Below are 26,440 nucleotides of genomic sequence, written 5' to 3' on the forward strand. Positions count from 1 at the left end.
GAGCGCACAGAACGTGATATTAAATAAAAAAAAAAAACAAGCACAAAATTACAAGAATACATACATATTCCCGGAAGTGTGAAACGACTCATCTATTTAAGCTTATTAACTATTTGATAATACGTCAAAAATGCTGCCACTTTAATTATTGAAGTATTAACAAATTGTTATTACTTTAGAAATAACCGGGAAATTCCCCTTTGTTTTATAATCTGAGGAACGCTCAGTTAAACAGACATCATATCAAAATGTAGGCAGAAACATCTATGGGTACTAGACATCGTGTTGTCGAACAGACGAAGGTTGATTTTAACATATTGAACAGTTAGATTGCAGCTGTTTAGTGATTTGGGTAATCGCTAACATTATCTTATCCACTTATCGTTATTAGTGTGGGTAGATTACGATAACCATCCCCTATAATAATCTAGTATACATAAGTATTACGTACTGATTTAGATCCTTGTCGCATTAATTTATTTTGAGTTCAAATGGAATTTTATACGTTAATTGCTAAACGTTAAAGATGATATAGGGATGCTGAAGTTACATTTGATTTAAATGATAAATATGAGCTACATTTCACGTAAATAAATATAAGTAGAGCTAAGATAGATATTCACGAAGCTTATCATTCACGTATTAAAAGTAGCGGTTTCGAGAGATCTGCACAAAAATTTTGTTCCTTTTTCTAGAACTCATTTTTTATAATTTGGCACATGTGCGGTTGTTGAGGAAAATCATAAAGAAACCTGCATGAGTTGAAAGAAATTTTAAAACTTCCTTGCTCATGCACCCGCGCACAGCCTTAAACATTAGAGTTTCGAAAGCTTTATTCATACGACGATGAATTTTTCAAAATTTTACATTACGTTTCAAAACTTAAAATAGGTTACTTTTTGTGGTTTTGGTAAGATTTGGTAGCACAAAGATGCCTATAATAATTATTGAGGTCTGAAGTACTACCTGATTTAAATATTGGGATAACTCTATAATGTGTCATGAGGTCAGGAAACACGCCACTAAGAATACAATCATTGAATATAATTACAAAGTAAGGTGCAATCACAATCCACCAATCCATAATCACAAACCCGTTTTCATAATATCTAAGACAAATCATAATAATAAGATTACGTATAAAGGCGAATATTTATACATTTCATTTGTTAAACATTAACACGGAATAAAATCTTTATTTTACCAGTACAGAGTTGGGACAGGTTGCTAGTATTTAATGAAATAAAAGATAAAACTTATCACCAGTTAAAATAAATAATCGCATTCCACTAGGTTACTATAATGGGTCCATGTTAAACTTGCAAAAAAATTTCGTTTTTTGTAAAAGAAAAACCTTGTATAAACGTGTCATGTTTTCGTGCTCAGTTTAGATTTATAATCTTGGTATTGACAATACGTCGTTGTTCTTGAAGTTTACATACGCCGATATTGTGATTTAAGTAACATATGGAAATTACAATGGTATTTGTCAAGCCTTAAAACAATGAAAGATCATTCAACCCATGATGTCACGCATATATGACACCGATATGAAACAGGACCGTTATGAATTGAAGCCGTATGTAACAGTAAACGCAATTTCGAATGAAAACTTAACAGTATTTGTATTTATTTATGCGTTGAAATTGCAATGTTTTTTTATAGCAGCTCTCGATTTTACTGCAAGATCAAATTGGATATTAATATGGACCTTTAATTTATTCGTTGATTTTATTCCGTGTTCAATATCTATATGATATTGAAATTTAATATGATTTACTTCTGTACCCGATTGTAACTTGTCATTTAGAAGTTATTGTATGTGAACTTTATACATTCATGAATGTATCTTTTGAATAGTTTGAGGTAATAGGAGTTTTGATAATGTCTATGTAGTTGGGTCTGTTCGTATCTATTTGGAAAAAAATTATGATGTATAAAGGGATAAAATAATTTAGTTAATACTTCAATTTCCGGAACAGTACACTAGATACAATTCCTAATTAGTTGTTGCCATCAATAGGCATATTCTAAGAAAGTGTTAAGATATTTTTAACACCATTCAATATCTCATCAAATATGAACGTAAAGCAATTCCGCCAAGTGCAATAGTGAGGTGAACTAACAAAGAATCCATCGATGGCTCTTCCCATAATATTCAAGCACCGCGAAAATAGATCTGGCGAAAAATCGATATAAGGTGTGGGATGTCGAACCTCACTGTGACCCTTCAAAATTGTGTCAAGACTTATTAACTTCGCTTCTCTCATCTTATTGACGTGTTGTCTTTTAATAAACATTTTTGAAGTGACATTTCTGTTGGCGTGTTATGAAAAAATTATGAGAGTGATTTTTTATAATACGCGCGCACAGGGTGACAAAAAAATACACGATGCTCGCTAAAACGCAAGTTTAGTTGCTCGAAATAGACAACTTCACACGTTATCTAATTTACTATGCTTATTGTAGTATAAATAAACATTGTGAATACTTAAATTTGCATTTATCATTGTAATGACTTTATGTAATTAATTATATGCATGCAATTAATAACTACACTGTTTTTATTTACGCCGAAGAAGAATGAAGAACTACTCACGTGCGTACAAAAGTACACGCGCCGTAACGATCGTTTCATTCCCAAGGTGTGTTATAAACAATGAACTCACTAATTATCGTAAAGTAACATTTGGCACACAAGCTTACCATATTTTTTATATTAATTTGATTTTGAAAGTTTTCTGGGATCCTGTTGTAATAATGCATTGCCCATAATAGAGTTACTGAAACTATGGAGTCTGGTATCGCATTTTCTCATCAAATCATTAATATTTTTTTCATATATACATAACATTACAGAATATATAACAAGCTGGAACAGTCAACATCATGATTTCCTTAAATTTATGCCTCAATGATTCCTTAGCTCCTATGTTATAGATTGCGTGACCTTGCCATTTTCTGCAACACGAATGTCGTATGGATTGCGGCTGCGATACCCTAAACCAATTATTAAAAACATTGCTTTAATGCACGTACGAGCTTTGCCATTACGAATACAACTGGAAGATCTTAAGCGAATGTTGCGAGCTCATATCCAGGCAAACATTACTGAGTTTTCATATGTTTAATCTGTGATTATGATTTATCTGATAGTAGGCCGTGAAGAAAAACGTTGTGAGGAAACCTGCATGTATCGGATGAAATCTAACACATGTAATACTTTAATATTCCCAGTACAGTCCATGTTAATACAATTTAAACTTAAAAATTTATGTTTTAGATAAGTCAATAAAAAGCAATTCAATTTGTTATAGTTTGCTCTGTCACTTGTAGTTGTGACTAAAGTAAATATTTTTGTTCAATAAAAATATACACGTAAAAGAGGAATATGTAGGTAAAATCTATATTTAATTTATAAAGCTTGCATGTTTGAACGCGTTAATTCCGGTAACTTGCTACATTTCCTAGTGGGTATGGCTTTGTTAAGTCAAGCCCGTCTGGGTAGATACCTTTTAATTATCAGATATTCTACCGACACACATCAAAAAATATCGTCAATATTTTAGTGTTTCAGTTTGATAGGTGTGTGCGTCAGTAACTACAAGCGCAAGGGATGTATCATACTAGTATCCAAGGTTGGTGGCGCGTTGGCGATGTAAGAAACACGTATTTTTTTTCCATCGCCAATGTCTATAGGCGGCAGTTATCACTTACCATTTGCCCATTTAACCTGATATCGTTAAAAAAAAGATTGAAATAACTATTAAGCAAAATAGTCCGTCTATTGAGGAAGGGTATATAACTTCAGGCTTCAACCTTAAAAGCGTAGCGATAACCATAGAGATCAACTAATCTGGCAAACTGTGCAGATATTCAGTTGATAAGAACTTAGATTATGTTCTAATGTGTTGAAACAGGCATATACATATGATAAAAATTGAACGTGGGTGAAACGGCCAGCCATAACTAGATATTAGCACGATATGGATGGATAATTTTACCCATAGCTGTCATATCATATAGTTTTTTAATAAATACTAAAATAATTGACGGTAATTTTCATAGTTCTGAAAACTATTATACCCATTCATATTATGTTACTTTCCTACCTATATTTGAGCTATAGATCGTCGGTTCGGGCATTTTCCAAGCTGTTCCAACTATAAAAGGTAAACGAAATATTATAGTTTAAAAAATCAACAGTAAAGTTAGCAATGTTATACATTTTGAAACTGTTAGTAACTATTTTAATGATTAAATAATAAAACAAAAAAATATATATTATTATTATTAAATTATGGTAACGAAGTTAATCATTGTCAAAATAAATTATGTATTAATTTTTCGTTACTCTTCGAAATATTCTCGAATAATTAAAAAGATAATTTTCTTATAAGAAAAAAGGGCGGTTTGTGGACAGATTGCTAGGCTCAATAAACATGATATTATCATATTTATTTATACATATATTATTAATTGGGTTATTTGAAAGAGATTTTTAATTGACATATTTTTTAGTCCTTTTAACTGTTGCAAAATATTAATTTTATCCGTGTGCAATTGAGACGAGTAGTAGGTATATCAAAAATAAGTTACTCTCACAAAATCATAAATATTTCAGTGTATATTTAAAAAAATGTATACAATAATGTTTAAATGAAACAGGTAGCTCGTTTTAAAAAAAACAAAAATAAAACGAATGCTAAACTACAGTTTCCCGTTAAAAGTATCATCAATTAATTTGCATAAAGCATTTGTATAAACAAGACTAGGGTTAACTTCACTACGAGCGGCTTGAAGTGATCTATCGAGATGTACCCAAGGGATGTATTAAGAGTTAACTGAACTGAACCGATAGTCGATGGAATAACACATTGATAAATTGAATAATAACCTTAATATTCAATTTATATCTATTATAAAATTTGAAAATTGAGAAGCGTTGTTTTGTCTGTCATAATTTTCTAACATTTATTTTTTATTTTTTAAAGTACAATATTAGGCTTAAGCCCAATAAATTGTGTTAATAATACTTAAACTTATTCTATATAACTTCCTAAAAGATTTTACTTTAATTTGTATTATGATAAGTCTATTAGTAGTGTAATTTTCATTTGGTCTTGAATAAATAATATAATAATTTCAAATTTAAGCAAAGGAATTGGCTGCTTTATTGTTTTTTAAAAACAACGCAATAAGAATCAACGATAACAATACAATACATAAAAAAAATTATACACAAATCTCAACACAAATAAAATATCCTATTTTAAACTCGGATAAAAATATGTCACAGGTGGAAATAAAACTAAGAAAACAATAAAAATAAAAAGTGAAAAGTGAAAAGCATAAAAGTTATAGATATTTTAAAATCAATAGTAAAAGTTCGAAGCTATAAATATTTTGTCGCCTTCATAATATCTATTTTATCACATCTCAATAAAATCGCTCCGATATGAACTTCGCGATTGTAAAATTTAAAAATAGAATTAATTTATACAACGCGTTCAACGATCAGTTTACTTAAGATACAATCTATAATTGCTAGAGCTCACTCAAGCGATCTCGGAGTATGCAAAGTCAGTTAAGCAAAAATTCTGCTAAGACATTTTTTAAAACTATTTTTATTCTTCGGACCAAAACATCTGATCTTGGCATTTCATTTTAACTTTTCGGGAAAAGATCCAATTGCAATATTGAACGGAGATTTTTCATTTAAGATAAGTGTTATTTTTATTATAATTTTCGATGTTAAAAAATAAGGTTGTGAATTTGAAGGATTGTTTAGCTTAATGCAGACTAAGTGTAGGCTACATGTATATTTATTGTCATTTTGGGCTCCTAGATAAAAGATTATATAAGAAAATGTATAGAATAGATCTCTTATTCGATTTATTATTTGATCAAGAATTGTCATATTGAATAGAAGGCAAAAGAGAAGTTTAAAATCGCTTCGATAATTATCGAATGCACTTTATATAGTATCATCTAACAACTTGTACTCATGTAAAAACTTATATGAATTACATATAACAGCTCCTATACTTAGGAGCAAAGATACTGTTTTGTTATAATCTTTTTGATCGATGAAAGTTGTGGCTATTGTCGCTAGTGCATGCAGAGGTAGGCTTTCCCTCGCTCGGTTGAGAATGCAACTTGACTCCTCTGTGAACAAATACAAAATAATAAACACATATATTTTAAAGAAAATTTGTTAACCAAATGAAATATCATGTTAATTATTCATTGTATAATTAATTATAATTATTACTCGAAGAGCTCTTTAATTAATAATGTACATGTATGTCGATGAAGTTATGGCTATTAATAATGTAATTCTATAATATATTAAAATCAAATGACATTTTGGTTTCAGTGTAAACAACTATATCGCTTTTGAATATTTTGAACAAAAATTTTTCATATTGAAAGATTTTATTTACAAGGATAATGTTTTTGTTTATACATGCTTAGTCAGTGAAACTCTACATAAATACTGTGAATGTTGACGATTACTTCAATCTAAATATTGCTGATCGATAAAATACAGATAGTACCCACATACTGGTCTCCACTTTGTGCTCAGACTAAATCCGCCACCCAGCGGAGCGCTTAGCCGAGGCTTCGTGAACGTAGTGTACATACATACCCTTAAATAATTAAATAATTCAAACTAATGATACACTTGTTTAATATAGTAGTTGTTCGTAAATTATCTAAAGCTGAACTAAATATTTTTTTTCATATATATTTAAGTTAAATAATCAGGGATCACGATGACACTTAAATTAGTGTGGCTGAAATGACATTTGTTGAAATACCTTAACATGCTCGATTTCAAGTTTTCCTTATATTAGATATACTTGAACTTACTTGAAAAATATAAATTTAATTTGTTTAGGATTTGTTACATTAGTTTTTAAAATAAAAGTAAATTGTATTTTAATGGCGTTATAGTTGATTTCAACTGTTGTCGATGTTACGAAGGCCTGTCCACTTATAAAGGCTTAAATTTTATCGGCGTATCTGTTAGACCATATTGTTAATCAACCGCCAAATAACATTTGTTTTCGATTGGAAGGGTAAGTGAGTCAATTTAATTACAAACAAAAGGAACATAACATTATAATTCCCACGGTTGACGGATCGATAGCGATGGTGTAAGAAGCATTTAATTATTTTTTAATACGTATATTATTTCTAGATACATTAGAATCAAGCATCAAAATAGAGTTCGGTCGATTTTTATAATTTGTTATGTGATAAACTGTTGTAGTTAGTAATAATTTAATTTCTAATACAACAATAGTAAGTGATTCCTTTGGATGGGTCTGTCCGGAATGCCTTCGGGATCAATAAGGCTTAACTGAATAGATTCGCTCAAGCGACCTCTAAGAACATACAGATAACTTAGTTTAGCAACAATTCGCCAGGGACAGTTATAACGGTAACTATGATTCCCGACTATACTCGTATAAATATCAGACTTTCTACATGAAGAATAAATAAAAGTGTATTATGTCTATATTAGACACCACAAGTTACCTTATATTTTACAGGCTGAACCTGCGGCTTTACCTCCGCACCAAAATTCATCTTAATCCATATGTTGTAAGCGTGAAAATTTAATAGACAGAGTTACTATCACATTTATAATATATTTTATTCACATAATATAAGTATAGATATATTTGATATGTAAAAAAATATAATTGAATTTAAAGACACAAAGACTGAAACGAGAGTTGTAACGATGGCCAGTACGTGTAGCAGTGCCTCTTTAAATTATTTTAGTGAGCCATTTATCCGATAATAGTACGTACAATTTTCTTCATTAAAATATACACGATAAATATAATATGTGCAAAGACTAAAAACAGGTTCAGAACTCAACAAAGCGAGTTTGCACACTGACATTGTCAGCATTACTCAAGCGAAGTTACGTTCATTTAAAATGAATAATGTCATCTCTGTACGTTATGTACTCGTAGTTTGTACACTTTACGAAGAAATTTCGAATATTTTTACTGCGACCTGGCTCATGTTAAACTTAGAGTCAAGAGTGTTTTAAGTAGTAGCTAGTTCAAGTTATATTTTGTAGAGTGTACTAGGGTGTGCAAATGTTAATCAAATGTGTTAAGAATTATACACGTTTTTTGTTTTTGTATTAAGTAAAGACTCAAATACAAATAGAACTATTTTGTTTCAAAATAATTCATATAAATAAACTTACTTATAACATTTTAGTTCGTTTATATATTAGTCGTATTTTATTAATGGATTTATGAGTGTGTATAAAATGATTTATTGTATTTTAATAATATACACCATTTACATTAAGAATCCATACATCGAGATATCACATCAATTTTATTCACATAATGATAAACTAAACTAAGTTCATCTCATTTATCTGGTAAATTATACTCGTATTTAACGAGTATAATTTACCAGATTCGTTGATATTTATTATTATCGCTCAGCTCCTCGTGGCGAGAACTTATATATAGTATTTTTTCAAATCGGATTATCGTAGAACAATTAAATAATATATATATATAGTTCCGCTTATTGCTTCTTCTTAATTACTCAACGGATTTTTATGCGGTTTTTACTATTAGAAGAAAGGTGTGCGAGCCAGTGCAACAACAGGCACAAGGGACATAACATCTTCGCTTTCAAGGTTGGTGACGCAATGGTGATATAAGGAATGGTTAATATTTCCTACAGCGCTAGTGTCTATGGACAGTGATGACCACTTACAATTTGGTGGCCAATTTGCCCGTTACTCTACCTACAGTATAAAAAAATTCCCTTCGTTGGTCATGTAATGTAGATTAAAATTGTCATTTAGACTATAAAATTCAAATTTGAAATGAATACTTTAGAAGATATCACCGTTTCCGAATTATGTTTAAGCAAAAAAATCATACGCTGCGGTCCGGGCGGTCGGATAACTGGCTGTAACAATATAATCATGACTGTGGCAGTTAAAGTTACTCAAATTTGAATTTATGAGCGGTGGATTAATATTGAACTTCATTAGAACGACGATTAAATCATTTTTTATATTATTCGCAAAAGACACAGAGTTCAATTTATATACTGATAAATAAAAAATTATAAAATAAATACCCGCTTCATATTTTTATAAACTTACTTCTAATTTTATTTATAAATAAGTTACTAGTTACTATCATTGATACAATTTTAGTTCAATTATTATTATTTTAGTTGAATAATATTATTTATATATAATAAAAAAATCATTACTTTTTATATTGGTAAATATAATTGAAGTTTATATTTGTTTTAGCTCATATTATGAATATATTTCAGACCTAGCGGATATCCAGAGTTTTTTATAAAATTGGATACAATAGTCGGGAAAACTGTTTTAATATTCCAACATGAAACTTTTCATTTCACGTTGTTCTACAGTTGTGGGAACATTTAGCTCTAGGCAACGTGCAATTTTTACGAATACGAATGAGCAGACTGTATTATGTTCATATTTTAAGTAATACAAATTAGATCAAAACATTTTACTATTTATTAACACAGTCAATTGCACCCTAAAGTAAAGTAAAAAGTAATAATAGCCTGTAATTGATCCACTGATAATAGCTCTACTAATAGCTCTTCTCTTTTTAAGGAAAAGCTTTAAAACTTCGTTCACCACTCTGCTCCCAAGTGGTTTTAAGACAATTGGCACAGTTTTTTCCAACACACCTTCCTACCATCGAACTGAAGAATTGTTGGAGCGTCTTTTCTTCGGCAAGGAATCGAATGCGACGGAACAGCTGGTTGGTGTCGTTGATAAGCGGAAAAATGATAGTAAATGGTCAGCACTACCCATAGACATTCGCGCGCTAAGAAATTTTAACCATTGTAGCTAAGATGTTATGTCCTTTGTGTCTGTAAATTGTACTCAGGGGGGCGTGCACAAAGCCCTACTAGCAAATGTCTAAGAAATTCCAAAACAACGGATTATATATACAATACTTATAATGAGTTGATACAAACAATTTAACTTAGCTTAATTTGCACTATAATCAGCACTAATTAAAAGAAGCACTAATAAGAATTAATATTCACTAAACACAAAAGAGCATGAAACAGAAGTCATTTCGCTTTAATTTTTATACATAACTTACTTTTTCTTTATAAAATATATTATTTAAAAATTAGTATATTCTGTAAACACTGCGAATGACATCAGTCATAATTAAAGACAAAGCATTAAAAAAAAAAAAAACTTAACAAATACACTTGATTAAAAATATTATTATTCAACTCGAATAAATACAGTGGTAAAGGGTTGAAACGATTTTGGTGGCGGATGAAGTTTTAATGAAAAAAATTTAACCTTAATCGCCAAACTGTCCGCAACATTTATTTATAAGTTCCTTTTGTAAAGATTTTAAAAAACATTGGCGAAATTAAGCTTGGAACCCATTTAGAAAGTTTATTCAAGAGACTAAAGAACTTGTTCGCTTTAATTGGCAACTTGTTTGAATAATAAGGCTTAGGGACATGTATTGGGAATTGTTTTACGGTTTCATTACCAAGAAATACTGCGATAAACACAAATATGTCGCGCTGAAGGCCGGTAAAAAGTTATAACTTATTTTTACGGAAACATTTAAAATTTGATAAAATTAATGTTTGATACAAGTTGTATCGGGTTAATAAAAGGGTAAAAAAAGGTGCCGACAAAATGCTAACTCTTCCTTTTTTTTGAAGTCGCTTGAAAATAAGAAACTGATTACTACTTATTTTATCACATACCAATTTAAAAGAAATTCGGTGTGGAGATAGTTTGAGACCCGGGGAAGGACACAGGCTACTTATTTTAATTCACCCCTCGAGGCTGTAAAATGGGGGGTGACTGCTTGTGTGCTGGTAAAGTTTTATAAATTTCGCGCGGGTCAGCTAGTTAGTATTTAAAGACACAATATTTTCTTACTAACGAGAATTAATATTGTATTCGCTTTTGATTATGTATTCGATTTTGTTCCGCGTCACTATAATGTTACGCGCGTTCCATTTGTCCTTTGTTTTAGTTATAATCTAAGATGAAACAGCTTATAAACTTCTTATGGAGCCTCAATTAGAAGTCTTATATTTTATTCCACGGTACTATTGTTGGAATGGGTTTTTGGATGTACACGCAGATTTTCTTATGATGTTTTTCTTCACCGACAGCCACGAAGTGAATTAAAAAACGTAAAAAATACATGAAAACAGTTGTTTATTTAGATTTTAACCCGCTGTCTTTTTATGCCTTCATCATATAACTCCATTAAAAGTTCGGAAATGTGGGCCAGATTCATTTCAATATAGACCTTTTTCATGTCGTAACTTTTGCGTACAATCGCTTTTGTTTCATGTATTGTTCAGAGATTAGAAGGATTTATTGAATGACCTCTAATTGACCTTTGCATTAATTTTGGTCATACCCACTCTGCGAATAGAATTAAAATAAAAATCATTACGCAACTTCATTAAACAGTGAAACACGATTCAGTGGCGTCAGTAAATAATTATGGCGATGAGTGCTTTTTATTTATGAAATGAGTTTACATGTGAACATATTCGGGACCATAGTCTGGTGCGGCTTAAAATTATTATTATTATCAAAGTCAGGGTCGATGGATTTAGCTACAATCGATAGAAAATATAAACGTTATTTAAATAAATTCTAATGTTCATTTAATTTGTTTCAGATTCGACAGACAGCGGATATAACGATTTAATTAGAATTTTAAAATTATATAAATCAACAAAAAAAGCGCCTTCAATTAACCCTATGATATCGTGATAGATAGATTAAGTAATAATTACAATAAGTGAACACAAGTGCCAAGTCGCGTTGTTCGGTGTGCCGCGCGTATATCTGTGAATGCATTTAGTGAGACAGTCAACAACTGTGACGTTTATGGGAGCTAATAATCGGACTGTTTATACATTATTATCTAACATTTGAAGCATAGGTATTTCGTGAACAGTCGGTGGTAGTCGGCCAGACTGTGCCCGGTCGGCAAGATTGAGGTGGTGGCCGGGTGCGGGTGGGGTAGGCGCGCGCGCGTGCGGCCTCTGCACGCGCTGAGCCGCGCGGCCGGCATGTTGGCATCGCAGCGCTCGCAGTCGTGCAACGAGGAAGGCGCGTTCTTCGGTGCGCGCGCGCTGCGCCGGCCGCGCGGCAAGGGCAGCGGCAGTCCGCCCTGCTAGGGGTACGCCATGTCGCTGCGCAGCCTACACCGGAGGCTCTCCTCCGCCAACAACACGTAAGTCATCTGTTTTATTTTAAATATAAGCTTACTTAATGAAGTAAAAATATTTAAACGATGTTCCTAAATAAATATGCAAATTTAATAAAGGGAAGCTTAACTTCAGAGGATTTCGTGTTTTGTTAAGGGCTCCTTACACCCGAATGATTTATAGGTTAATAAATTATTATTAAAAAAAATTTGTGATAATTGAGAGTACATTCTGAAACTGTAGTATTTAAATTAATGAAATTGGAATTTATAAAAAATCAAAGAATAACAGTACATCATTTTAGAGTGTGTTTCTCTTTTGTGAAACTATGTTAGTTTATATTTATTTTTAATGTCTTATCCATTAATAACTACATTGGTGTATTCGCTGATGCTATTTATAGCTGAACCGGTACTGATTTACGCGAAGTTTGAAAGACGATCAAAATCCGCCTTTACTACGACTGATCAAAACGTTGAACAGGCAAGCATCGAGATGTGAATATTCAATTACCTACTAAATCTGGAGCTGTGTACGGCGAAAAGCTGATTGACAGCGACTTGCAAAAATATACCCTACGTCTTTAGAATAAAATATATTTTTCATATCCTGATTTTTACACGAGAATGCTTGGCGGTTCAACGGGTAAAACGTATAATTTATTTAAATTGTTCTCACCAGAAACAGATTAATAAAGACAATAATATACGACACGCAAATTAATCGATACATGATTTTGATAACTAGAAAATATGTAATTTAATAAACATAGGATATAGATGTACTCATACCAAATTTATCAGAATCATTATTGTACTAAATACAGTTTAAAAATGAATGGATCAAAATTTTAGTAAACCGACACACTATATCTATGAGCGAGTAACATCTATTAACAGTTGATCAAAAAATTAAGTTTAAAAAACATATTTTATGCTTACTGTTTGAAATGAAAGAAATATACAATTTACTGCTTCTTTAAAGTACAAATACTTGTCTAGACGCTTAAGTCTATTATTATTAACCATGGCAGCCAAATTAGGGGATCATTAGTACTAATAGTGCTAGGCAAGCATGAGATGGTCTCAGCACAGTGTGTGTGCAAATTCAGAAGCATTCTCTATTCGTGCACACTTATAATCCGATTGACAATCCGAAACTATAATCAACAGTTTTACGTGCTTTACGAGGCACTTCGCTAATATCCAAACTCCGCGCTGCTTCTGAGGTTATTATAATAGAAAAACCCTGCAACTTTTATTGATCTGACACTCGGGCGGACACGGCTTAATCTCAGGATCGCCTTCCTAATAAGCTGGTCATGAAAAAATATTCCATCGATGACAACCAACCAGTAAAATGAAGGAAGGAAAGAAATTGAACGTTTAAAAAAAAAAAGAAATTGTATCATACTGTAGAATCTAATTATATCATGTTTATGTCTAATACTGCACGTGTAGAACGATAAAGACAATTATTTGTAAAAGTCACATTTCTAACCCAATCATAAGACGAGTCAATATCGATTTCTCTTCATTCGATCTTGTTAAGAAAATAATAGATGTATAATGTATCGAAAATAAAAAAAAATATACAAACAAATAATATTATAAATATAATTGATTGAAAAGTTCAATGGAATAAAAATTATTATCTCGATAAATATTGCACTATACTTACTGTATACAAATGCTATAAGCTCTTTGTATGTAAAACTGGAATAGCCGATAGAGGCCTTAATTATATTAAACCAATCATATCAATAGCCGTTTGGTGATCATTCTATATTGTTTTGGTAGATAAGGGGATTATTACGATAAAATTATAGTTGTAGGACAGCGTAATGCATCGTTAGTCGCCATTTAATATAATCGATTTGTAAAAATCGACTTTAAAATTTTAGTTTCATCGCGCTCAAAGAAGTTTTGTACTAAAATTATTACACCTGATTGAGACAAGTGGTGGAACTATTCAGCGTCAGCATTGTTACGTATGACGTGTTGCATTCTAATTCGGCTTTGAAGTTCACATCGCGCCTAATTATGCTGTACATAAGAAATTAAAGCGTTCCATCGAGGCGAAGGAAAATCTATTTGTAAAATGATAGTGGAGCTACGTTCTTATTTGCATCAACAAATTAATTTAAAACGAATGGTATTTTTAATTTAAAAGTAATTAAATGTGGTGCCTTTTAAAACTATACGTTAAAGAGAATTAATCATATTACAAAGAACAGTCTACAATTAGTGTGTACGTGTTTTATAAAAACGCTTTACATAGTATTTTTAGACGCAGTTGCAAAAAAACTTTTACCGCCCAACACATTTACCCTTGTACTCATAAAGGAAGTCTCATCGAACAATACTTTCCCGTTCGCCTTTAAAAGATAAAATAGAAAAGATATGACCGGTCTTTTTGATCTAATCTTTATAATTTTTCAAAATTATGCATAATTGATTAAATACATACTATATATATACATATAGTATGTATAATTATATATATAATTTTGAAAAATTATTTATATAAAATTAAATAATGAACCGGAAAAACATTAATTAAAATTATTTTTTACAACAATTTATCCTTCTAAAATACCCGAAAATATAAGTATGTGTATTATTAGTCGTGATCGGCCGACTAATGTAATAACGTAGCAAGAACACAAGTGACGTAGTTATAATCGAAATTGTTATTAGCATTCTTCATGTTTATTTACATGAAAGAAAATGTATATTGATGATTTCATAAAGTATATAAATATCTTAATTGAAAATAATAATTATTATACGTACAAAAAAAATATCGTGTGGAATAGCGGTAAACGGCATCTCGATTACCTGGAAAAAAAACAGTCTGCCGATTATTATTTTGAATTGTGATTCTTATGTATATTTATATTAAATGTTTTATTGCAAAGCTCTTATATCGATAACAATGTATTTTATTACCAAATTCACTGTTGGGCGCTGTGTAAATTTTTTTAATAATATTCTTTTAATATACATACATATTTATGGTAACCGAGAAGCTATCTGGGAACCGGCTGTCTTGGTATGGGCAAGTTATGCGGAGGAATGAGGACCATGTTGTGAGAAAGGTTTTGAGAATGGATGTGGATGGATATAGAGGTAGATGACGACCCAAGTAACAATGAATGGATTGTGTGAAAGACGATATGGTTAGAAAGAATGTTACTTGTGAGATGACGTCCGATAGAGAAGTATGGAAGAAGAAGACATTCTGCGCCGACCCCAAGTAAAATTGGGATAAGGGCAGGAGGATGATATTGTGATGTTTTTTCTGATATATATTAGATTTAATAATTTAAATATTATGTCTGCAATATGTTACATTTTGAATAAACTTTTTATTATTCTAATTATGGCTTAGTTTACGTTGTGTCGCGTATTCTCGGTAGATCTCGACTTCTCGGAACAGATGCGTCGAAAAACGTCGCCGCAATTTCATGATAAATAACCGCAAATGCAACCAATACAGCTAAAAAAGAACGATTCAGATAAATGTAGAAAGTAAGAAATATGCTTTACCTTATATCAGTAATAGAATATACTTAAATAAGTAATGTGTAAGTAGGAAGTAAGTTTAGATAGAAATTGTCTTTATCTGCGAGTTCTTTTTGATATATAATTAAAAAATAAAAAACTATTCTGAACATTAAAATACAGGTAGGTCGAACAAATAGTATCATATACCGTATTCATTTGATTCTATAATAGATAATCGATTAATCAAAATGAACATTGTATTTTGATTGTCATCATTGTATCAACATATATTGTGTCAATATATCATTGAATTTTTTATACCTTTTTATTTGACTAATGTATTTGACTCGATACTATGGATTTTTAATATTAATTTCCTATCTTTAGAAATATAACTAAACAGTAACAACTCTATCCCTACTCTCCGGAATTATATTTAAACTTAATTTGTTTTGTTATAAATCTTATAATACTAAGTTAATTAAGATTGAAACTTACCAAAAACTTGTATTGTTAAGTATGTTGTCTACATTTATTAAATTCGTCAAGTAATGCTAGTCTGGCGAAGGGAAAAACTATTAAGTCCTAATCAATTTTCATTTTCATAACATACACAGATAATATTGTACTGATCTAATAACAAGTCGTAATATTAGAAATAATCCAAGATATTTAATATTGTAAAATAAAAACATTGTATTTTTTTCTTGTCATGGCGTATCTAGACTAATTGAGTATACGCATAATATTCTGCCCAGCGACCCTTATTATTCATTTTAGATATTGTTTAAATATTTTTAGTCATTAATGAAAGACAAATATATGTTCCGAACAACACTGATTGTAAAGTCATCTAAAATTTAATTAATAGATTCAATGTTAATAATGTTCTGACATTTTTGAAAAACATATTTGAATTTATTAATTATTAATGATATTTTATTTAAAATTTACATGTTTTATAGCTTAAGAAAATTTAATATATTTAAGTAGGAAAAAAAATATAATTTAGATAAACGGAAAATACGAATCGTACTATGATCTTGATTAATCGTACTATTTAAATCTCTCAAACTAACTATAGATAACGTCATGTGTATTGGTATACAAAATACCATTTTATGAAACGAGCTTTATGAGGGCAATTGTTTTGGCTCGTTAGTGTTTGATAGAGAATTAGAGCCCAGTCCACCTACTTTCATTGTGTCTATATAAATAATAAAACTTTGTGACAATATTGTCTTTAAATAAAATTTTACAAAATATTAACTTCATTATCTAAATCAAAAAAATAAATACGAGCATACTTAATTAATCTTTGCAAAATTAATATGATATGATGTTATTTTAATTATAAATATTATTAAAATAATACTTATTTATAATAAAATGCAAGGCACATTACAATTTTTAAATAATAATCATAAATGTAACTTTTGTTTATCGATAAAATTATTGTACAAAATTCCGACTCAGTGAGTGGTGCAGGAATAAGGAACAAATAATAAAAGATTAATTTATATTTGATTCATAGACTAACTAATACCAATTAGATAGTAAACTTATTTATATTAAGCAATACTATATAGGCAAGTACGGGTACATAACGTTCCCGGAAATACATTCTATGCGGTTTGAAATCCACTTTGCGGTGTGACCCTTATACATTGGGCAAAGGCCTCCGTGCTTACGCGAAATTCAAGCAAAATTCAACTTTAATGTTAAAAAAATAAAGTTAAAAATTGACAGAAATCAGCTACAATTTACCTAACATAAAACATTGCTACGAACCTACGGAATTTTAACTCTCAACATTACAATGCTTCAGAACAATGCGTTTACTTTAAACGTTAACTTCTTATCGTAACTGCTATAATCTACATTTTAGTTTTTCTTTCTCAAAAATGCGGAAATCAACATATACTATGTGGCTGTTCAGAATATATATGCATTAATGAGGTATGACCTAGCGTGACTGAATGTGACGTTAGCTTACGTCAAATACCTGAAAAAATTGTTCTAATAGTGGCAACATTTTCTTATTATAAAAGTATTAATTTTATGAAATATGTTTTAATTTCATAACATTAATATTCTATGTTTATCAAAAAAATTATTCGAGTTCCTTTACTTTATAAAAGTAATCTATTATATATATTAGTTAAATTTTAGTTAAAAAAATTATGCATTTAGTAAAAAAAATATGCAAAAGAATTAATGTAAAAACAAAATAATTATTTACTGATTATTAATGTTCATTATATTAATAAAAGCAAACTTGGTAGAAAGTGCTCAGGATATTTAAAAAAAAAAAATTAAGTGTAAACTATTAAAGTGGACCACGAAGGTAGGTAATCCTATCAATATATCAAAAATAACAAAAAAAAAAGAACCACGTGGTCATGAAAACGCCTGTTTGCATGGCAGAAATTTAATTAGGTCACGTCTGATATTACTGGAACAAAACAGGACGCTCTTGGCAGAATCCCAAAATATTACAACAGGTATTAAGGAGATCGGATAGGTATCTATATAATGTTTTCAATTAAATTTGTTATTGTAGTTTTTGGTATAATCCGACTAATATTATAAAGCGAAGGTCTGTTTATTTTATGAAATAGCGTATTTCCAGGGATCGGTTATGAAATTTTAAGGAAAAGACGAGATCTAATGGACAAATAAAACAAGGAGCTCAGCTTTTAGAGTAATATCAAGTTTGATATTTTTTTGATAATTAGACCTACCTTGATATGTGGGCTTGAGGTGAAAGACATTAAAAAAATATTTGTAAAATTTTTTAACTTTGCTAACTTTATACAATTAAAAAAAAAATAATATATCGACGTTGCATGCCTTGTAGTGTATGACACATGGCGACACGGATATGGCCCAGAACACAGCTCGGAAAATTGTCAAAAGAACTTTCAGGAAAAATTCCGAAAAATTCGATCCTTTAAATGTAGGTAACCGTCTAGGATATTTTCCTAACATCTAAGTTATATCTATATATTTAAATATATATTACAGGTGATGTCACCAGTGTGGTATTTTGTTTTGTAGAGCTTTTGTGTACGAATAAACTCGAAACTGGGGGCATAACAGGAACGTGAAATGTCAGTAAAGGATCAGAACAGCGTATCACCCTAATTCGATTTTCAAAATTTCAGTGAGATAGGATGATTTTTTTTTTAATTTCTTACAAAATTGCACTGCAATTCCATTTATATGATAGATTGGTAAAATTATAAATTAAAAGTGCTTCTATGCCAATTCTATGATATAATTACCCCACGACTCCGTTTTTAATTTCATGATGTCACCCAGTTCTTGAATATCTTATCGACGTGAAATATTCCCCATTTTCTCTCTTCAAACTAAATTTAAGTCGTTCCAATTTGATTTATACAGGAACTATTTAACGTCATTTTTAGCAGCATTATGGTAACATACAATTTTAAAGTATTATTTCGTTTTAATTTTTATATAAGTTGGCAGGCAAACTAGCAAGGTCACTCCTAAAGATATTGGCACACTATGAAAAGTAAACCATTTATTACACCGTCAATTCGCCGCCAGTGGAATCTTAAGTCTATACTGGCTTACTCGGCTTTCGATCGAAGGTTACACACTGCAATACAAACCATATAACTGATGCAAATAAACATAATTAAATATGAAAGAACACCGATAATTAATTAGTTTCTAAGTTGTAAAATATGAAATGTTATGAGATGATCAATGAAAAATAAGTTTAAATAGAAACATTGAAAGACATCTTGAAATGGTAAAATGTAGAAACATACATATGTAGTATGTAAGATGAAACTGTAAATCGGAGCACCGCTTTCAAACTGCATTAGTAGTTTGACGAGTAATATTTTTCCTATCTTGTCTTGAATAATCTGTATAAATGAATAAATACAATGTTCTATTAAAGGTTGAGGAGAATTTTATATCGCCATAAAAAAACATTACACGTAAAGTTTTTATAAAAGATCAATATTAAATTACTCCACTGTATTATTTACAAATAGAATTATTACTTAAACTTAGAACAATTTAAGTCGTATATCGTACAGTCAATTAAAGATTTGACATACGATTTCGCACTCGACCTTGCCAACAGCTTTGCTGTATTAATCATTATGATTTATATCTCACAGTTCCGCCTCTTAATTTTATCCTCATAATCTTAACAAAAGCCTTATATCATCGCCATTAGTCTATGTTATCTCTTGTACGCTTTATTGACATTAATAATAATATTTTTGATGTTGATAATGAAACGGAAATAAAACATGTCACGTCTTGGGGATAAAGCGACTCGTTTACCGTGACGATAAACGATATGCAGCTTATGCCGTCATGCTTCTTCTCCCTTGCATCTTTCTACTCCCTTGAGAGTGCATGTTGCTCACATATTACTATAATAATAAGTAATATCATTTATTTTAAATAACGATAAATTCTGGCTGAATCCCGTGATGTTCCGTGATGGCCACATTTGTTACTTTCTGTATAAAATACTTCGTACTAATTAATGCGATCTATATATTCTTTCTGTATGTGATTTTGAAAATAAACTAAAAAACAGGTGTTTATTTAATACCAAATCAAATGAACGAATGAATAAACCAAACCATTTCACGGTTCAATCTAAATCTATTTTATTTTCGATTTGTTAAAATTACGAAGGGGCTGCGAGCGGGCGATGCCGTGGAAAATAATTAGCAAATAAATACTTATTACATTTCAGGGAATTCACGAATAGTTTTTGAATACGCTTTTTTCAAGTAGATCCTTATTTTGGAATTATTGTCACTCAAAAAGGTTTAATGCAAAAACCTGCTTGTCTTTTATTAATGATCTTTATAAACAATTTATCTTTAAATATCTTAGGAATTTGTTTTTAATAATTATTATTAATAAAATAAAAATATATACAAGTATAAAATAATATTGTTTGAAAGAAAGAAAATTCATATTTAAAATAAATTTAATGTACTTACTTACTTCAATAAATTAATTGATTATTTAACCATTGGATTAGCATCTTTGACAGTTAAAAGTAACTAAATGTTATTATTAATATTATTATTGCACAATATTTTTATAGATGATCTTAAGTATATTTTAATATTTATGCATCAGTCTAAATGAGATATTATTTTGATGAAAAAAACAAGAAATTTCTAGAAAAATAACTCAGAGCTTTAAGGATTATACTAGTTGTTTCGTTAAGTTCGTACAGCGATTTCTAAGATTAGCTCCTGCAAAAGTTGAAAGTAAGCCTCTGAACCAAATATACTCATAACATATATTTTTGAAAAACATTTCTGATTTATATATTTTTTTTCGTTAAAAATCAATTTATCGAACAATTTCTAAGTTCACAGACCGTGTAATAGATATAGAAAATTCTCGAACGTTTAAATATTTTATCCAATAAATTTCATTCGGCGCATCGAGTCAACCGTTCAGCATCAAGAGCGTACAACACGGTTTCAAAAATCAATTTAACATCCAAATGGCTGTAAAATATATGAAACAGAGCCTCCATATACAAAGCTGTGGGTGTTATCTACCAAGGGAAATAAATCGTAAATCCTGTCGAAGGAACGTACATCGTACATCGTACATGCATGTTTCAAGTAACTGGGTCAGTGTGACTTTGACTTCTTTTATGTTCACAAATAAACCTTATTAGTCTTGTTAATCCTCTTACTCGACACTTTCGTACGTCACACTGCTCATTTAGAGTACCTGAAAAGTTCATAAATGTAAACCCGACACATAGCGTATGTATAAGAGTGTTTTCAAAGATTTCAATGTGATACGATGTGTAAATATTTAATAGCTTTTGGAAGACTTTAAATCATTTAATAAGTTGTACATGGATATGATAAATAATTAAGAGGTCAGTCTGATTTTGTCGTATAATCTGTCAAGAAGTTTGCAATAAGAAAAAAGAAGATTCAGTATATGGTTTTGTTTAGTTCGTTTATAGGGAAATCATTACATAAAAAGTATTCATTAGGAAACAAAATTGAAATATTTATTTTGATGTGATTGTTAAATGATTTTTCTTTTTGATTTTTTTTTTTTGTGAATATGCCGGTGCTGCTTTTTGTATTAATAAATGAAATAAAGTAAGTTCCTAGGACGTAATACCGAGTTAACCTTAAAATAATATTTCTTTTTTATGTATAGAAATTGACTGTGTCACATGCCCCCGCATCGAAATGTTACTAAAACCGTGGTACCAGTGCCCTTCTGTTTGGTACTTGACATATAACAAAGGGGCGATAAACGGTACGTATGTTTTTTATGTCATATAATATATAGGTATTCGGAATAGCCTCATGGTAAGTGCCACCATTGCTCAAAGACATTTAGAAGTATTAATCATTCCTTATATCACCAATGCGCCACTAACTTTGGGAGCTAAGATTTTATTTATTTATATATTAGGGACCAAAAACAAATAATGTACATGGATGTATCATGGCTTTTGTGAATAATATTGCAATTTGTATGTACTTATTCTATGAGCACAAGCGCCTGAACTAGGCCGAGCCTGTGTCTCAGACGCTGGTCCCTTCCGATGACGTTATACGACGTACGTAGGTTGAAATTAGACACATGCAGGTTTCTTCACGATGTTTTCCTTCACCGCCGAGCACGAAACGAATTATAAACACAAGAAAATGAAAAAGCACATGAAAATTCAGTGGTGCTTGCCTGGGTTTGAACCCGCAACTATCGGTTAAAATGTGCGTGTTCTAACTACGGCGCCATCTCGGCTCGTACTATATTATCTCCTGCGTCTATTGTCTTTCGAGATCAAAAACTGTGGACGAATTACGTTCAAGTCGACTGTTAATCATTTAACATTATAACGTAAAAGCAATCAAAATATCTATCACATTCTATTTATTTTGATTTAAGTATAGAGCAATAACAATAAAGAATGAATCGTATTACGTTGAAATGAGACAGAAATGTGATTTTTCAGACGGTAATGTCAGCTGTATCGTTACTCGTGTAATATAGCTTCTAAATATTCATAGCGGCGGCGGTTTGAAATAGCAAATATTTGGCCAAGTGACCCTCTAAATGACTGCTCCGCTCAGTTACCGCCTATTTTTTATAAATTTTTCCATTTATATCACAGCGAGCTTTGCTTTATTTATACAGGATGATATTAAATTACTTCGTCTTTTTGTTATTTTATTAAGTAACGCTATAAATAATCTGTAACCTTATATTACACGGTATTTAATTGCGGTTGAACGGATTGACGCCATATATTTTATGTTACGGAGTGGGTTTTTTTAAAGTATTATAAGAAAATGTTTCGACATTCAGAAAAAAAAAATCATGTATACATTCGACCCGTGTTGGTCCAGTGTCTGGAACACCTAATGAACATCTTCCACATGTAGCTTCGTGTAATAATATACAAACTATCTGCTCAAAAAAGAGAGTAGGTCTTCCAAGCATCAATAAGACATTTACAGGCAGTTACTTACTTATCGATTTCCTTTATATTTGTGTACAAAATACACTTCACTAGCTTACATATATATCGCAGCTAACTGGCTAAATTAGCCATAGCCATCTACCGTTCATAAAATAGAGTTCATTAGCCTTACACTCTACTTTGACTTTTTTTTTAAATTGGTTGCAAACCAACTAAAACTCTATTAACTGTCTTACTATATGTTGTCTTGTCGATCTTATACCAAAAATGTTTTTAGGAAGTTTGTGCTTTGTACTACTGTACAAAGCACAAACTTAAGCCGGAAGTGCTACACATGTAGCGTCGAAGCCGACCGAGTTTCTTAATTTTTGATAAACGTTCTTATTTTCAGGAGCGATTCTATTCGTTAAAAGTCAGATGAATTATGTCAATGTTGAACGGTGTCGTTTAGTAAAGTGGCTAGGCATTTCATTAAATGGTTAATTTACACAGTTGGCTGAGACATTAATACTCGTATTATTATTATTATTATTATTTATTATAAGGCTTTATAGCAAATAGTATGGAATATAAATTAGTGTCAAGATTCACAGTTGGTGTGATAAAAAAAAATCCTTGGACTTAAGTATATGCATAGAAATTCAAGGGCAAAATATCCAATTCTTTTCCAAAATACATATTGGGGGTGAGGAAAATTGTTACACACACAAAGTCTCTTTGATGGAATACATTTTCAATGTTTAACCTACAATGAAAATGTTTAAAGAAACATGAGTTTAATTTAAAAGAACTTTTCAATGATTCAAGGAGTGTTGCATCAAAATTGAAGAGAAGCGCTGAGGCATGCTAAAAAATTTGACTACTAGCAATAGATAATATTTTACTAGTAAATAAATGAATAATCAATCCTATTTAATTAATATATCAATCGGTAGAAAATGTAATAACACAATATCTTAGTTTCTTTACAGTAGAATCCGCATTCGGAATGTAGATTCGGTTGTAGGTTTCATTTAATTCGACGATAAAATATTGGTTTTATGAGTATGCTCGAATAATGAATATTTTGATTTTTATCTAACAATTTTCAGTTTGATATTTTCCATATGTCCATATTTTTTTATGGCCACAATGCAGTCCGACTGATCAGTAGATCACCATCACCATTTGGCAGTCGGCACCATAACCATTTACAGTAGTAAGAAATATTAATCAATCCTCTTATAACTAATACGCCACCAACCTAAGGTGAATGTTATGTCCCCTGTGCCTGTGTTCATTGACCCTTCAAACCGGAACACAACAATACTAAGTATTGCTATTTGGCTTTAGAATAGGTAATGTGGTCAAATCACAAATCCTTAGTACCAGTGTAAGTAAAAGTGTGGTTATTATACGTGCTTATTAACGGTATCGGTAATGCAACGAAAACAAAGCCCATCGATTTTTTTATTGCATTGTCATCGGAATTGTATACAAAGGATAATTGAATAAATTCCCGGTACAAACAAATTGCTATTGAAACAAAACGCCGCTCTGGATTTTGCAACTAAAAGTTTTCAATACGAAACTATAAGAATCTCTCTCTATTACGCTAAATACAGAAAACTTTTAAGTTCGTATTACTTTGTATTCGGAATTGGAATTGAAATTGTAATTGAATTAATAACAGTTCCCTTTGTATTAAGGATCGGACACATCTGCGTGCCTGTGACGTCTTATAGATTTCTACGGATATTCGCTTGCTCTTACAGGTCTAGTCGCAGCTTTATAGACTTGCACGACTAGAATACAATATTGTATAACGGATTGTAGTTTACGAATATAAACAAAAATAACAATGATCGTAACTAATTTCTATCAAATTAAATGAAAAAGTTTTAAAGGAGAAGAAAATATAAACGAATATAGACTATATTTTTGACTACTTTAGTGTATATTAATTAATTTTTCGATAGACCCAACAACTGTTGATCAGCCCCACCGATGGTTTGCACCCAGATCCTCGAGATCTGCAGCCATATATCTAACAACTAGACCAACGAGACATGTAATAGTTAATTCGCTTAGGTTCTTAAATTTCCGAAAAAAAAATAACATACAAGTACATACTTATACAAGTTGTTTGAACAGTACCCGCAGTTATTCCGTCGCTTAGTTTCGCTAGGATGGGGATCGATGTATTATCCATTAGCTTTTAGTTGTATAAATATAACATTAATATACTTAATATTTACGATAATATATACATATGACTAAAGCCAAAAGTATTAAGGGTTTCTAGAAAGAAATATTAAATTATATAGGGAGTTATGCAGTTAGTAGTTCTAGTACTGTATCTCGGAAAACTCGGCTTTGGTCTTGCGCCAGATAATCCTGATGATACTGTGTCTTGTCGAGTCAAAGAAGAAAGAAAAGAAAGGACATATGTTAAAACACTTTTGTACGCAACAATACCGTCAACGCAGTTGGTTTCTCATGTTCAGGATTTGTCTGTCTTACAAGTACAACACATTTATATTATTTCTTCTAACGACGTAATTACTATCACACATACATATACATTTATATGTGTATTGAAGTGTATGAAATGATATGACGTCCATCCAAAGATATTTACATAATAAAGTCGTATGTATGAATGTATTCATACTGTTCATGATTATTTTAGTCAATTTATATTTCTTACTAATATATTAATTCTTCGTAAGTACAACAACAACAGCCTAAAAATATCTCACTGCTGGGAATAAAAGCGTCTTCTCCTCTAGAGTAGAAGACTTGGAACGCATTCCATCATGATAATGTGGGTATTACAGTATCGTGCATAAGTACATTTGAGGCAGAATTACACCGAGCACATGTACATCGTTTTCCTATACTATATTCTTCAACTGCCGATATAGAAACATATTATTAAAATTTATTTATTAGAAATGACTATATTTTTATAATGTTTTTCTTTTTATTCAAAGTTAAATGAATATGTTTTTAATTTATTAGATCGATAATTTTATTACGTTTAATTATAGTTTGGATATAGTGTATTTGAAAAATGACTACAAATTCAGAATTCAGAAAATAGTAAAATTCATCAATGTAATAAAATGGAAGGTGATGGCTTTAAATGTCTCACTTAAAAATAATTATTCTGCAAGCCGCGTAGTGCCGTAGTAAGAAT

The 26,440-nt window shown here is 30.6% G+C and overlaps 1 protein-coding gene across 6 annotated transcripts in view; it reads left to right on the forward strand.

Annotated features, from left to right (window-relative positions):
• The window catches only part of LOC125070592 (potassium/sodium hyperpolarization-activated cyclic nucleotide-gated channel 2), a 242,130-nt gene that overhangs the window by 20,192 nt on the left and 195,498 nt on the right, over positions 1–26,440 (forward strand). For all 6 annotated transcript variants that reach the window (XM_047680517.1, XM_047680521.1, XM_047680516.1 and 3 more), the window contains exon 2: positions 11,733–12,293. In XM_047680517.1, the coding sequence (XP_047536473.1) occupies positions 12,247–12,293 (47 nt within the window). In that variant the 5' untranslated portion in view covers positions 11,733–12,246. The remainder of the gene's footprint in view (positions 1–11,732; positions 12,294–26,440) is intronic.

This window comes from Vanessa atalanta, chromosome 17, assembly GCF_905147765.1.
Source record: "Vanessa atalanta chromosome 17, ilVanAtal1.2, whole genome shotgun sequence".
Taxonomy (NCBI): domain Eukaryota; kingdom Metazoa; phylum Arthropoda; class Insecta; order Lepidoptera; family Nymphalidae; genus Vanessa; species Vanessa atalanta.